The 15,790-nt window shown below is 41.6% G+C and overlaps 1 protein-coding gene across 1 annotated transcript; it reads left to right on the top strand.

Moving 5' to 3' along the window:
* The first annotated feature begins 5,434 nt into the window (after positions 1-5,434).
* Positions 5,435-15,173, top strand: LOC119736146 (calmodulin-like). Its single transcript, XM_038210160.1, has 6 exons — positions 5,435-5,589; positions 9,208-9,235; positions 10,490-10,633; positions 11,336-11,456; positions 13,339-13,454; positions 13,959-15,173. The coding sequence occupies exons 1-6, from the start codon at positions 5,584-5,586 to the stop codon at positions 13,985-13,987; spliced, it is 444 nt and encodes a 147-aa protein (XP_038066088.1). The 5' UTR covers positions 5,435-5,583; the 3' UTR covers positions 13,988-15,173.
* The last annotated feature ends 617 nt before the right edge of the window (positions 15,174-15,790 follow it).

The raw sequence follows: 15,790 nt of genomic DNA, 5'->3' as shown, positions 1-15,790 counted from the left end.
GGGCAACATTTCCCATTGAAAGTGTCAGCATGTTTGCATTTCTTCAGAAGCATTGCAGTTTCCATTATTGTGTCAGATATACACATTATTGTACCACTGAATGTTTTATCACACTTTCATTGTAAATTGTTACCCACAATGGGGTTTTAATATTCGTTTTTTTCTGATGTTACCTCGCGTGTTTGGTGTTTTTACGCGATTTCTAATTAAAGTTGAAAACAAAATCCATTTTGTATGGATACAAAGCTTAGTGTCGTCCATTATTATTTATCATTGAGTCGTATGGTACTTGACTTAAGCCTATTTTTTTCACCGGCGGACCTTTATATTTATAGTGGGATTTGGGCCGCTCCCGAAAAGAAGATTGTTAACTTTGTTTTTATAATAACCAGGGAACGCACTAGCCGACTGTTTAAAATTTTAACGCAACGGTTCTTTGTAAATTCCAAATTACAATAAATTCCACAGTGCAAACGCAATTTTTTTCAAACACAATTATGCAAAGCACAGGGGCGGATCCAGATTTTGATCAAGAGGAGGTTTAGCTGCCAAGGAGGAGGGTGGGTGGGTGGGGGGGGGGGGGTTAGCAGGCATTTGCTGTGATTTACAGCACGCCTTTCCTTTTTTTTTGGCGGCCCGGGGAGGGGGGGGGGGTGTCAGACCCCTAGCCTCCTTCCTCCTATAGATCCGTATCTGAAGGGTATAGCTTAGCCCTAAGGGGCCGGGTTATTTTGACCACCTCTCAGCCGGGGGGGGGGGGGCGGATTTCTTTTTCCCCCCTAAGATCTCCGCCATCGAGTAACGAAACATTTTGAAACTCGGTACATGCATAGAGCAACTCTTCATGAACATACCCAAGAAATTTCATGACCAAAGGTGAAAGGGTTTTGGAATTATGGCTAATTAAATATTCATAATATATGAATGGCAATTCTGGTCTGTATACACGACGTATATGGGAAAATTAAGTTTTCACGGCGCGTAACGCCGGAAAAATTGTCGCTGCGCGACAACCCTCGTCCGATTTGTATGCTTTTGGTGTCAAAAGATGCGCAAGGCTCGAGGCTAAAAAGTCATAAAAGCTTGGGTCGCGAATTTTTTTTTAAAAGGCTATCGCGGAAAAAGTCGAGGGGGGGGGGCAGATTCCGCCCCGGCCCCTTTAGAGTTAGTTTTCGAAATGACGGTGGGTACTGATGACACCTTAGGCCCTAACGTGTTATGTTTTTCAGGTCCGAACCCGGTTTTTCAAAAACAAATCATTGGAAGTCTGTTTCTGTTCTCGTAAATAGCCCACTGTGAATTTGGGGGTGGTTTTATTCGGAGAAAAAAACATATACTGTCGTTCTGATGCCCTTGATCATGGTGATAAGAAGCCAACGTTTGTTTCCAGTCTACTTGGAGTTTGTTTCTGTATAACCTGCAGTCTGATGCACACACATGACTTGTGTGTCTGTACAAACGTGTACAGATGGGTGCGTTTCATAAAAAAAAATGAGCAAGGTTAGCCGTCAATGGCGCTCTTAGTTATGGCGGTGGGTTAAACCCAGGGTTCCAAAAATCATTTAAAATACTCACAACTCTCCAAGGTGTTTGACACACCCATCAAGTTAAAGCTTATTTCATCATCTTTCATTTTCTGTTCAATTTCCTGGTGGTAATCTGACAACTTTTGGGAGAAAATTCTATCCGAAGATGATCACCCCTGAAAGTAGTCCTGTGGCCCATCTCCATATAAAAGAAAAAACTGATGCCTGAGCTCCGTTGTAAAATAGAGCATTAATTTAGGGCCCAATTTCATCCGAATTTCACAGCTTCCGCCCATCTTTAAGAAGTGACCCTCAAGCTCATGGTCGACAAAATGCTCCATAGCAAAGAATTTGACTGAGGGCATATCGTGATTTGGCCCGCGTGGGTTATTCTGGGCCTATTTACAGGTCTGCACCCTTTACTAGCTGATTTATGTCTATATGGAAAATACCGAAGGTAAAAGATAAACAGCGCCCCCACTATCGTTTTTTTTCCCCACCCAGCATGTGCATCCGTTGTTACTGCACAATGCATAACAAAACTATATCAAAGGATAGCCGCTAATGATGCCAGTGTCTATATTCACGCCGGTATCTGGGAAAACTGAACAAAGTTATATAAGCGCTCAGCTCAAGACTTTTTTTTTTGGGGGGGGGGACAATTCTTAATGACAAAACTGTCTGCAACATGTGGTGTTTTCAGATGTCATTACGCTCGGATGAACTTAATGAGAGTTTACAGAGAAGTCGACTTTTGTTGGAATTTAAGGTAGGGCGATAGGGCCTACGCATATTCCCCACTGCACCCATTTATCCCATTGACAATCAAGAAGTCCCATTGATGGAGGGATTTCTGATGCTGCATGATGGCATTAAGGGGGTGGAGGTTCTTTGTTGGAGCATGGATTTCCTACCTCCATGGTTGGAGTTACAAAAGAAGCGGTCTGCTTTGGTTTGATCGAAATCCCTAGCGTACGTGGGCTCTGACACAGGGGCGGCGGAACCGGGGGAGGGGCACTTGCTCCCCAAGATTTACCCAAGTGCACCTCTTTCGGTTCGGACAAAACGTGCCCTAAAAACGCCCCCACACTATTTGATTTTACGGAGGTCTAGACTTGTCCGGTGAAAAAAACCCGGATGTGCCAAAAAATGCTGGATACACTGACGGAAGATGTCTTTTACTGAGCAAATGCCCCATTTTGGCGGTGCCCCTCCCGTTTGAAAACCGTTCCGCCGCCGCTGCTCTTTCATCCGGGATTTTTTTACATTGACCTATCTGCTCTCGTTAATGAAATGACCACTCGAAGCTGTTCCCATTATTGCTCTTCAAAAAGAGTGGTAAATCATTCAATCTTTTAGAGTTGTGCAAACACTATTAGCCAAAGTGAAAAACCACGCAAAAAGATGCAAACTTTCATTCAATTAGCGAGTAAAGTTGCAAGACATTTTGTTCGTGAAACTGAATGGTTCTTGAGTCTGGAATGCTGAATGGTAACACCATAGTATGGACGGTGACGGGATTGTGCCTTTGATGATAAAAACATGCAGGCCCGGGTTAAGTTTTTCGTTGGCCTTAGGCGCCATTAGGCCCCCATCGGCACAAAATTCATGCTGTTATTATTATTAGTGTTAAAGTACAAAGCACTGTACAAATCAAGCCAGGGCAAAGTGGTATACTTCATAGCTCTAAAAGCATGTCTGCACCAAGGGCGTCAATCGCTTTTCAAAAGTGTGTGTGTGTGTGTGGGGGGGGGGGGGGGGGGGGGGTGATAGGCCTACTATGTGTATCTGAGTGCAAAGCCTGACGGCGTGGGGTTCGGGGGCGGCCCGCTTAAGGGCGCCCCGGGGGTAAACATGGATTCTTGTGTGCGACCTGAGGCAATCTCTGATCACTTTAACCGAATTTGGTTTTAGCACAAGATCACCATTTCAAACAACATATTCGAGTTTGGAGTCACTGAATCAGCTATTCTGAGCTATAGAATCACATGTAGGCAAGGGCGGATCCAGGACACAATTTTTTTGGGGGGCGCAAAAAAATTTGGGTCCCCCCAAAAAGTGGGTCAAACAAATTACGGCGTGGGGTTCGGGGCCCGCTTAAGGGCCCCGAAATTTTTTTGGATTCTATATGCTCTGTGGTGCGATCTGAGGCAATTTCTGACCACTTTAACCAATGTTTTTTTGAGGTAAGATGGTGGTGTACCCATTGCCTGCCTTTATTGCGATGTCACATTAAAAAAAAAAAAATTGGTTTCGTTTTTTTTTGGGGGGGGGGCCCATGGCCCCCTTTAGCCCCCCCCCCCCCTGGATCCGCCCTTGCATGTAGGCTACAAGGTTGGCACCGTGCTTCAGAACGACAGATTTTCTCTATACATGTATGCCTACATACTGAACAGCATCAGTTGGTGAAATCGAAAATTCTGAGAGAGACCCTAAAACATTCTAGACACCTTTCTCTGCGTGTGGAACAATAGAAAATCCTCGATTTACACCATAAGACTGCGTGTGTGGGGTGTGTTTGGGTGTTTTGTGGCACTGAACAAGGAGATGTCTCCAAAAAGGATACAAATTCCAGTATGGGTGCGGCATTTTGCGTAGGCCCTTGAATTGTTTGCAGTTTTTCGTAGGCCCTAGGCACGGTGCCATGGGTAATCCGGGCCTGAAAATGACATTTGGCACACGGTCGATCAGATCAGAATATGTCATGAGAAAAAAAAAATTGGCTGAAGTGGCCATCGCAGATTTGTCCTTTGAAAAAAAAATATAGGTAGAATAACAAGCAGCATGGCAGGCATTTTGAAAATGTTGACAATTGCTTGATATTCTACTTTTTATTTTTTTCAAAGGACAAATCTCCCATGGTCCTATAGCCAAATATCTTTCTTAAGACATACTCTGACTGTGTGCCAAATGCCACACTTGAATCATCAAAGACACACATATATCATTCGATGAAAACTGGGTGCAAATGAATGTTTTCATCGGATGACGTCAGCCCGCGCCCACCTATAAAGTCAACATTTACAAGACGTTGTCAGATGGGCATTTTCCGGCCTGTTAACATGCGCAATATGATATAAACAACCCAAATAAAATGTGTTAATAAAGCCTACTTGATCCAGTGCCGTGCCCGGCTTTATTGCAATTATGAATTCAAGCAAGTATGTTGACTCTTGAGATTACAGGGAAAAAATCATCCTCAATTAGTGTTCATGATTTTGGGACAAAAATGTGCTAGTGCACAGTTGCATGAGTTGCAGTCAGTTTTTACAGTGTATTTTTGAGTAAAATCCATGTACCTATTTCGAGGTAACCTTGTGGAGACGTATTCACCCATAGAAATTGCCCTGTGGAGACGTATACAATCTTTTGTTCCTTTTTATACCCATCATCCACAGGGTATACCGTGTACCAGATCCCAGCCGGGCACTTTTAGATTGTTGGTCATCCCCCATCCACCCACTCGCCCACGAAGACTTACGCTGCTGACAGTCAAAAGGACCGAGGCCGATGGGATGACTGAGCACAACTTACCGGGGATTTCTGATGCAGCGTGTCGATGACCTGTGTGGGGGTGGAAGTTTTTTGTTGGAGTATAAAGCAAGGCCTCGCTTTATTACAAAACCAGCAGTCCTGTTTGATCCAATCCCTATAGCATACGACGCAATTTCACACAGGTTGTTGCCAGAGGGGCGTTTCCTGGCCTGTTAACATGCGCAATGATATAAACAAACAAAACAAATTTATCAATAAAGATTACTTAGGCTAATCCAGTGCCGTACCCGGCTTTATTTGCAATTATGAATTCAATGCAAGTGTAAATGTTGACTCTTTAGATCATCGCAAGAATGTTGATTGTTATCCACCGGACTACATGTCGTTCTATTTGTATACTTGATATGATTGATAACCAGTCTGGCTTTATGCATGAATGGGTTGCTGCACCCACAAACTCGCACTCCACTTCATTGTGGTTTGATTGCGGTGCAGAGCTAGACGTGTTTCATAAACTGCTCGGGTTTTTACGACGAACAACGAAGTTCCACTTACCTGAAACATGGCCGTGAGTATGAATCTCCGCTTTCTCGTATCCAAAAGGCTCAGTGGGTGAATGACTACAATCGGAGGTTTCACAGAGAACTTAGTTTGTGAGGATTTGTTGGGATTTTTTTTTACGGGGGCGGGTTGCCCATAATATAATACATCTCAAATACTGGACTTCCTCTGTGTATGTTGACAGCCCATAAAATAGTGAGTCTCAACTTGAAGGAATTTTATATCTAACCTATTCCGATGATTTAGAGCCACGGCGATGCATGTTAAATTGGAAAGAATGTTGCAACCTGACGCTGATTTTTTCTTCATATATCAACTCAATGAAGGTCAGTTATTGCATAAATGATGATAAGACACGAATCTGGGAATGAGAAACATTTCCAATTTTGCTAGTAAACACTTAGAAAATGTTCTTGACTCTCCATGGACTTTGCACACAACCGCTGAAGTAGCGTCAGGTTGCAACATTCTTGTCGTTAAATTTCCTGATGAGTTAATATGATTTCTGAATTCGAAACCTAGACTGTTTAAATTTCCACTTGATATTCTCTATGGAAACAACTTATACCTGGAAAAATCAGGGGAAAAAAATTCCATACCTGCCTTTCAAGAGTTTTAAACCATCGTATGGCACGAGCTACGGGCAGTTCCTATACCTTCCTTTGACTTTTCACTCCCCTTTAGATCTCTTAGCGGTATTTTTTTAAAACCGTTTCCCCTTATCACTTCCACTGTTCCTTCCCCCCCCCCCCCCATGTTCCCAAAACATTCCTCTCCCCCGTTTCCATCAATCACGGCCACTGCAAAATTGCACGACTTCCATGCCAAAACATGAAATGGAAAAGTCCAGATTTTACCTTGCGATAATATTCCTCCCATTCCACGCTGAGCCACTCAATATTTGTATACTATTGCAAATCAACATTCCTGATGTGACTGCCTATCCACATACATTTTTCAATCGTGACAGACTTTGCCTTTCATATTTACGTTGTGAATACTGTACGTGTAGTCAGCGCATGTCTGGTTATACACGAACAAAACGTACGTTGACTCAGTTAAAAGTAAACTTTACAATATTTTACTTTACGTGGGAACAAAAAAAAAATCTTTCTTTCGGAAAGAACTCCAGTCTTTGTGAATCGCAGTTAACCAAGGTCGCATATGAGTGTGACTGCAAAAGGGGTCGAAAGTGGGCATTGTCGTATCTGTTTAGAGAAACGCAAAACGCTTGATGGGAAACACCTGAACCAGACTAGGACCTTGAGTACAGACAAACATGAGAAACAAAACCAAGCCAAGTTTACTCACTCTTTATAGCCAGCAACATTGTCAAAACTGTTCACGAGGCAAATACAAGGTCCTCAATTATTTCACCAGCCAAGTTTGAGGTCTCAATTCAATTTTCAAAGGAGACTTTTCTCTAACATTTTGCACCAGAGTGAAGCCAATGATTTTAATCTGAAGCCTAAGACTAGACTGGTACATATTGTCCAACTTTTTGAGAAGATTGATCCTTTGGTATACTAGTCTGGTGGCATGACTATGGAAATGTGTATAAATAGAGACTAGGTTACCATGCAGATGTTTCTTTTGACACATGAATGAGGTAGTATTAAAAGGGTGTTGGATTGGTTGTTTTTTTATGGGCCAGTCACATAGTAAAACCTCTTAGTCCAAGATTTATGTAACTAAAATTTAGTGAAACAGGTCAGAAATTGGCCTGTAAGCCTATATAAAATGTGTGAACGTTTGATCGACTTAACATTGTGTACACTGTGCAATTCGGGCACTTTACAGTATTATGCAGTGTATTATACGGCTCCGTGGTGGTACACACACAACTCTTTCCCATTACGTGTATAATATAGAAGCATGCCGGTGTCACATGAAAATCCGACTTCTATGAAAATCGGACCCCTATTTCCCTATTATTGGTTGATCCCTCGCACGTGACAGATCACTCTCCCGAAACGATCCTAAAAATAGCCTAGTATCGTACTCACGCGTGCGCAGTACTACCACTGAGTCCACATTTCATGGAGTCGGATATTCACGCTACAACGGTTGGTTTTTTAGTGGAGAGCAGGCCTAATACTAAAAAAAAAAATCTTGGATAAAAACTCTTTTAACAGCTATAAATAGCGAAAAACGTATGCACGCAGTGTTGTCTGCATACCGGCCATGCAGTCATACATGAAGAGGACAATCATAGATCGCTGAAAGGAAACTCATTTAACAAAGTTCCTGTTTTGACATAGGTGGGCGTACACAGACTACACACGGTAGATGATGAGAGTCGAGGTTTGCTTGCAAACAAAGTTAAAAGAAAGCTACATTTATTGGTTTTTTTTGTCCAATTGAATTCAATTGTACAAAAAACCCAGATAATTGTAGTCTTTCTTTTAACATTAATGCTATATAGATAGATAGTGTTCCCTATGGCGTCATGCCGACAGCCAACCGTTGGGCAACCTGCAGCATTTCATATAAAGACTAGTGTCCACGCTCAAGAAAAAACCCCTAATTTTTGTGTACTTTGTGGTATGAAAGGACTTGGGAGTAAGTAACCAAAATATACTTTTTTTTGGAAACGATATTTTGCCCGTTGCCATGGTAGTTTGAGGCTGCAAAAATTATTTTTTTTGGCGTTAATTTCAAAGGTCATCAAGGGAAGTCAGGTTGGCGTAGCGGTACTTTCCTCGCCTTCCACCGCTGTGACCCAGGTTCGAATCCCGCCTGGGCCAATATGTGGATTGGGTTTTTGAAAGTCCCTACCTGATTCCGTGGGTTTTCATATAAGAATACTCTTCTGGGCTTTTCCTCCCACCTCTAAAACTGTAATTTCTTCACATTGTCTTCTCTTTACTGGGCACCATGGGAGATCAGTGGATTCCACTGAATGGGCTACCCAGTTAAAAAAAGAAAGAAATAAATTTAAATAAATTGAGCCAAAATATGAAGTAATGTCACAAAAGTAACTATGAAACGATAAGGTATCATCGTTACCCTTACAAGAAAAAATAGAAACACTTTTTAGGCCCTACAATACAGCATGTTTTACAACTACCAAAATTGCATAATTTACACCATATTTGACCCTTCAAATTGCCACTTGCCACGGCAGTCAGAATAATATTTGGCGCACACTATAGAGTTCACGGCAGACACAGAGTGTGCCTTCGCGACGTGTTATTACCAACATGTTATAGTGTCTCAGTACAGTACCCCCATTATTGTTGATGAGGTATAGGCTTCCTGTCTGTATTGTAAAACAATTTGTGTTGATTCTATTGAGGCACATGCCAACCCCTCCCCCGCAAATTGGGCGAGCCAGCCGAAGCTGCCTACGTCTTTTTCTTATCGAGGGAAGTGTTTTGGCAAAAGACACATTAATTTGTTCAAACTATGCATGGAAATGTGGAATTAATGCTAGTTTTGGGGCAAATCTTGGTAAGAATAGGAGCGAATGCCAGAATCGTCACACTCATAGAATCAGCGGTGATGATGTATTTCTTTTGCTGGACCTGCTGGTACTTTTCTGGTTTCACTTGTAATGGAAAGTACGATATCATTTAGAGTATTCATTCATATCATTTGATTTTTTTTCCTTCCCATTTGGCAGGGTTCCATGACTCCTGGAAAAAAGCAAGGTGAGTTAAGTTTGGGGAAGCTCAAATGTGTGCCTTTCAGGTTGCGTGTTACCATACAGGTGTTAAAATCCCACCTTTTTTTTGGGGGGGGGGGGAAGGGAAGACAGACTCATCTCTGAGAAAAGCATAGACCCCTCGTACGGTGCGCCCTCACCAACGGCATTTTTCTTTTAATTCAGTGACAATGAAAGTACAAAATGTCTACACATGCGCATTATGACAGAGAGACTTGTCTGAACTAAATAGGCCAAAAAAACAGTCCGCCCAGCTGATGTGAAAAAAAAGTTATACACTCAATTTATTCTATATTAGAGAGTTCTGAGAGCCATGGAATTGGGATATTGAGATATGTCAATGCACCCTACCTGGTCTTTGGGCTTCCAATTCTGAGCAGATCTGGATGCATTATTGGGTCCGCCAGTGGCGCTATTTAGCCATGTTGTGGAGGGATCCTTTTTCAAGCTGGCTACTTTTCCAGTTTGGGAAACATCACTCGTTGTACTAGGGTGGTCTTCTTTGGGTGGGAATTTCTCGAAAAGTCAATGGTCAACCGACCAATAATTGAAAAGAAAATGAAAGATGACATGTTCATCGTCATTTTTCTAGGAATGCAGCCTGAACACCTGTGAGGGTTCTGAGTTATTTGAAAAGACTGTTCATTTATCACTGGTGTCTGGAATTGTTATACTTGGGCGCACCCTTAACCTATCGCGGTAGAATCTCGTCAACGCAGCTTGTGGAATATTGTCCAATTAGGACAAGGAACGCGCAAAATCTGAAAAAGATCTGAAAAACGCGCAAAATCTGAAAATCTGAACGCGCAAAATGTACACAATTGCATGGGTTGCCTATAAGGGTAGTGGCTAACTCGCAAACGGCGATAAGTCAATTGTGGAAAATGACCGAAAACATTTATGAGTTGTCCCATCCTATAATGGGTTTAACTTCTCATTGGCCGGCTTCTGTCGAAAGATAAGTGTTCCGAGTAATATCCAGATTGTCAAATCTCTTAATCCCAAGCCTGAATTCGCATTCAATTCTTGTATGCAGCAATAATATGACAATGTTAACAACAGTGCATATTATTTTGTGTAAAGTAAGCTAGATTTTGGGTCAAAATACTATTCTTTACTTCTCCTTTTTTGAGTGGAATTTGTAAAAAAAAAATAAAAAAAATAAAAAACTTCATAATGAGTGCAAAGATTCAACCTTGAAAATAAAATGGTAAAACTCTTGTTAATTGAAACATCATAGCATGCAAAGACGCTTTCAAGCAGTTTGATAAGAATGGCGACGGCAAGATCAGCACAGACGAGCTGAAAGCCGTAGGCAAGGTGCTCAACCGGGACTTCTCCGATGCTGACGTCAAGCAAATGATGGAAGCTGTCGACACAAATAGTAAGTGGGTTTTCCCCAACCTCGTTCCCATGGGTACGAGATCTTGCTGCGCCATGTTGTTTCCCATCATGCCTTGTGAAGGAACGCGCACGTGCCCATGGAATCGAGGCTGGGTTTTCCCCTTGAAGCTATCGACCAGTATCATGTTGCGGCCATCTTGATTTTCCCCATTCAAATCAACGTAATCAAAGTGGGGCTCGAAGGAGAAATAGTCTGGTTCCTTTTTGCACGACAAATATCATTCAGTACTGTTATTGGATACAGGGAACATGGCTGAAATGGTGGCAGCATGATAAAGGTCTGTACCTCACGAACGCGCAAGGTGTGCTTGGAATGTGTCGGTCTGAGTGTCGGTCTGAGTGTCAAAGTTCCCAAGATTGGATCGGATTGATCTGTCAATAGCGCCCTCTACACTCTAAAAAACTGAAGAGTTGAATTCAACAAATACATGAGTTCGGTCAGTGACCACACTTTGAAATTGCTAAATCCAACATTTTAGAAGTTAAAGCCAACACTTAAAATGTCAATTCAACATTTTAAATGTTGTCAAGTGTTAATTCAACACTTTCACAGTGTTAAAGTTGAAAAATTAATGAATCAGCACTTGGCGTTACAGTCAACAAAAGACGTGTGGAGTTTTATGTGATACTGGCCTGCGCTGGCAATTACACAACTCAAGAATTGATGTGTTTTCCATTGCAGAGAGCGGCTTCGTTGAGTACGACGAGTTTGAGAAATTGATGATTGCGCAGGATAAAAAGATGATGGAGGGGGTGGCGGAGTCCTTCAAACAGATCGACAAGGACGGCAGTGGTTTTATCACGTAGGTGCACTTTGGTGTTTTTTTGTAAAATGTCTATTGGTTTTTTTCGTGGATAGTTTCTTCGTATTTTTTTTTTTTACACGGTATCATAAGCGGATTCAGGGGGGGGGGGGAGGTGGAGTCGAACCCCCCCCCCCTCCTGCTCTGACACCGAAAATAAACTATGCTGGTTATAATGTCCACCACCGTACTTGTGCACAAAATTCGGACAGCGCCAGCTGTGTTATACATAGGGGTATTTGTACACTATTCTGTGATGTAGTGTTAATGATGTTCTGATTTCAGCAGTGCCTCCATTGAAAGTATGGTATGAGCAACCCCACCCCCTATTGATTTTAAGGAGGCCAAGTGTCCGGCGAAAAAAACAAACCTGTGTACATTTCGGCATTGATTTGCTGATGACTCCCCCCCCCCCCCCCGCAAACAATTCGTTGATCCGCTCCTGGTAATTTGGAATGATTCCCAGTCCCAGACCTATGCATTTTTTCAGCATGTTTGAATGACCATTATTAAAGCTACGAATGGTGGGAAGTTGCGTCAGAAGTCGGCATTTCCCATGGTTTCCAGAGCGACATTAAAGTCGGCATTTATTATATTTTCAAGATTTGCTGTTGGACCGGATACACATGTTTACGTTACCATAGTGAGGATTTGCGCATTCACTGTGAACTTTCTTTCAACCCGAATTTGCGATCACGATTTCCTTGAGTGCTCCTCTTCATTTTCAGACGGATGACCCTATAGCCCAAGAATTCCTCTAAAACTGTTTTTCAGAGAGGGGAAACATTGAGTATAACACCGGCAATCGTGGACCTAGGACAAAAGGGTTGGTTCACAAACAATACGTCCACGATTGACCGAATGTCCACGATTGAAATTCGTGTACAAAACCAATGAGAACTGTTGATAAAAAGTTGAGTTGTTGAGTACAAACAAAGGAATGAGGGTAACGGACAAGGGGAGGGGTCCACGATTGCCTGTGTTTACGAAGATGGGTGTGTACTGTGGACCTGTGCAAGTCCACACAACGTCTTCACTAGCTGCATCGCATATCGTGTGGGCATCTTTTGTACACAGGTCCGCACAGTGATTGCACTGCCTGTTCACGATTGTGCCCATGCACGGTGTGTGTAGTTAGGCCATATTTTTTTTTTGCTGGTGAAGGTTGCAGATCAGTAAATAAGCTGCCGCAGTAAAGACCTCAGTGATAATTACACCCTCTTCCACAAATTTGGAAAAATACTCTCCAAGGTGTTTGAGATCACATCAAAATAAAGTGTATTTCATCATCTTTCATTTTCTGTTCAATTTTTGGGGGGTTAACGTATGACTTTTGGAATAAATTTCCATCCAAACACGATCACCCCTAAAATAAAAGCAGTCCTGAATCCCATCGCCATTTTGAAAAAAGGGCACGCCTATTACGTACGCTCCAAATCTTGAGGACATATACAAATCCGGCTTAGGCAATTCCGGGCGTAGGCCTGCACCCTGAATCGGGACACTGCAACAATGCCATCTTAGTAACTTTAATCCAATCTAAAATTAGTGATTGGAAAAAACAATTTTCGAATTGTGTAGCAACAAAGTCCGCGTCACACAGGCGTCAATATTAACCTTGGATTCACGTACTATACCATGACTGTACCTCAAAATGGCGTCGTATAACAGCGCCCTCATTCGATCATAAATATATCCTATTCAACGATAGCAAAATATTGAAGTTGCTCTCTGTGCCCCATCATCATTTTTGTAGTTGGTTTGCTGTTACGTTCTAAAATGCTCTTTTGTTGTTTGTTGGATAATTTCCAACTAAGTATAAGCATTCTCGTTGATAGACTTCTGATAATGGTCTATTGTAATGTTTATTGCCCGTGTGCAGACTGGACGAGATGGACGCGCTGTTCAAAGGCCTGGGAGTTACTTTGACTCAGAAGGAGCTGAAGCAAGAAATGGCTAAAGTGGATCTGAACAAGGACAACAAAATTAGCTTGGCAGGTGTGTGCGTTTTATTTGCAATTGGAACCGCGGTACAACAGATCGGTTTCTGTTCAAAGCTATGATACTAACTTAAGTCATCAAAGGTATATAACCAGAATTTGGTTGACTTGTATGCACTGCACGCTTCTGTGTAAAACTGTGTACATACACACTACTTGTACACTCTTTTTGCTCGACCAAGAGGGCCAGCCACTGGTGTCGTCTTGGTTCCTCTGTCACTGACGGACTGGCACTTGTGACACTAATATAACACTTAAGTCTCGCCTTGGCTCAAATTTAATGTTTGACTCAGTTGTCTATATACATGTACAATGTAGTTGGATGACCGTCAGGATGACTGTAGGATGACTATAGGATGACTCGGGATGACTATAGGATGACTCGGGGTGACTCGGGTAAAGATTTTTGGATTTGACATCTTGAAATAATTCTGAAACGATAACAGTATGTAGCTTCCTAGCTTGGTAGTAATCATGATTCTTTATACTTTTTTTTTTTCAGAGTTCAAGAAAATGATGGAGGATCTGTAGACAACCGATTTGGAAAAGCCGCACCAACGCAAAAAAACGTGGTCATACACTCAAGATGGCGAACATTAATAAACAGGCAGTAGACTAGAAAAATCAAACATGTTTTTGACAGAACAGAATGTTTGTATTTTTGTATTTAATTAATCTAAATATAGAATCCTTGATAAAATTGTTCAGGTTAAAAAGGTGGCCTAATTTTGTTCAGTGGACTACCGGGGAGTGTCAGGGGGTCTAAACCCCTTCTTTGGCCACATACATAGGGGAATCGTGCAGAAGAATGCAGCAAATGCCTGCTACCCCCTTTTTGGCAGTTAAACCTCCCTCGTGATCTTACCCTGGATCCGCTCATGTTATCATAATGTATACGCTTTTTGTTTAAATGGTAAGCACAATTTTAGGCCCCTATTTAGAAGATGCATTTGGGTGCTTTGGTACTTTTTATAAGGGGCAGTTTTTCATAAAATGAACTCTATAGACTTTTAAGACTTCCTTGGCTATTCAGAGTGATCACACTACTAACTGCTTCAACATAAATAACAAACCACATCACGTGTCATCACTGACAGACAAGTTAACCATTCTTGTGAAAAATGCATAAGCCTTTCCCCAACTGTTGTTGGAGCATGTGTACAATGTTGAATATCTTAACAGTTCTTGACTCTTTTTTTTATAACTATATGGCTTCTCATATTTGCAAACTTATGTACTGAAGATGTAAACAGAGGCACAGTGATATTTTGCTGCTTTTCAATGGTGATAATTTTTGTTTCAACTTTAGAATAAATTATGTTCTGCTTTTTAGAATTGAGCCTTTTCTGAGGTCCACAAAGTTGACATTATATGCGAAAAACACAAGCTCCTTTCCTATATGATTGACATTTAAAAAAAAATAGCCCTTGCTTTACAGAGAACTACCCAAACTTAACTCAAAGGTTTCAATGAACCAATTAGTTCAGCTGTAACATTCAATGAACGACAGGTGTTCGTAAATATGAAAGAAATACCACTTTGGTGATTCAGTGGACTCACGATGAACTTGTACTAAACAAATAATTAACTGACCCTAATCCAACTCTCCTGCTCCATAATATCTGAATGGGTCTACGAACCGTTGTATACTTATAGATCTCTACCTAATATATTTAATAAAAAAAGACATATAGATGTCAATCGGTGTCTTGCTGGATGTGCTGAGATATGGAGTATCTTAATCTTCGGTCCCGAGTGTATAGTTAATGGAGAAATGCAACTACACGGTGTTGAGATGACAATTTGAGGAGCTTAACACAAAACGAAAGATGACGAATCAGGAAAAGAGCAATTTTGCTTGGGGAATTGAATAGCGTGTTCAAACTGCTTGAAATGATGCATATCAAGATCTGGAATTTTGCGTGGCTATCTTCTAAAATTACAAGTATCGAGGCAAAAGAGATTATTTACGCGCACGATTCAATACTGTATAATGGAAATGAAAATGGCAACCCCATAGAAGCGTTCGAGATCTGTGAACAAAATGACGGCTTATATCGTTACTTTTCGAGAAAAAGGCCACTGCACACGACGGGGGCTATACGTGCTGAGCAAAAGTCATTTTCAGGCCGTTTGCTAGCACTAGCTCACAAAAATTTAATATCACCCGTGTGCGGTCATTTATTTTGCTGAGTTTTCTGTCTCGCGAGGCCGTGAGGAAAATATCTCCCCTCTTTGATTTGTCCTAAGCGTTTCCGCTGCAACTTAATATGAAACTACTTAACTGCAAATTGATACTTGTGAAAGACGGATGATAAGGTTTTTGAATGACAG

Source organism: Patiria miniata, unplaced genomic scaffold (genome assembly GCF_015706575.1).
Source record: "Patiria miniata isolate m_02_andy unplaced genomic scaffold, ASM1570657v1 HiC_scaffold_10, whole genome shotgun sequence".
In the NCBI taxonomy this organism is placed as follows: Eukaryota; Metazoa; Echinodermata; class Asteroidea; order Valvatida; family Asterinidae; genus Patiria; species Patiria miniata.
Note: the sequence above shows the minus strand (reverse complement) of the source record. Positions and strands in the feature narration are given on the sequence as shown.

Coding starts and splice junctions, on each gene's coding strand:
- LOC119736146 (XM_038210160.1), top strand. Junction 9,236..10,489: donor GACTCCTGGAAAAAAGCAAG/GTGAGTTAAGTT, acceptor GAAACATCATAG/CATGCAAAGACGCTTTCAAG. Junction 11,457..13,338: donor GACGGCAGTGGTTTTATCAC/GTAGGTGCACTT, acceptor GCCCGTGTGCAG/ACTGGACGAGATGGACGCGC.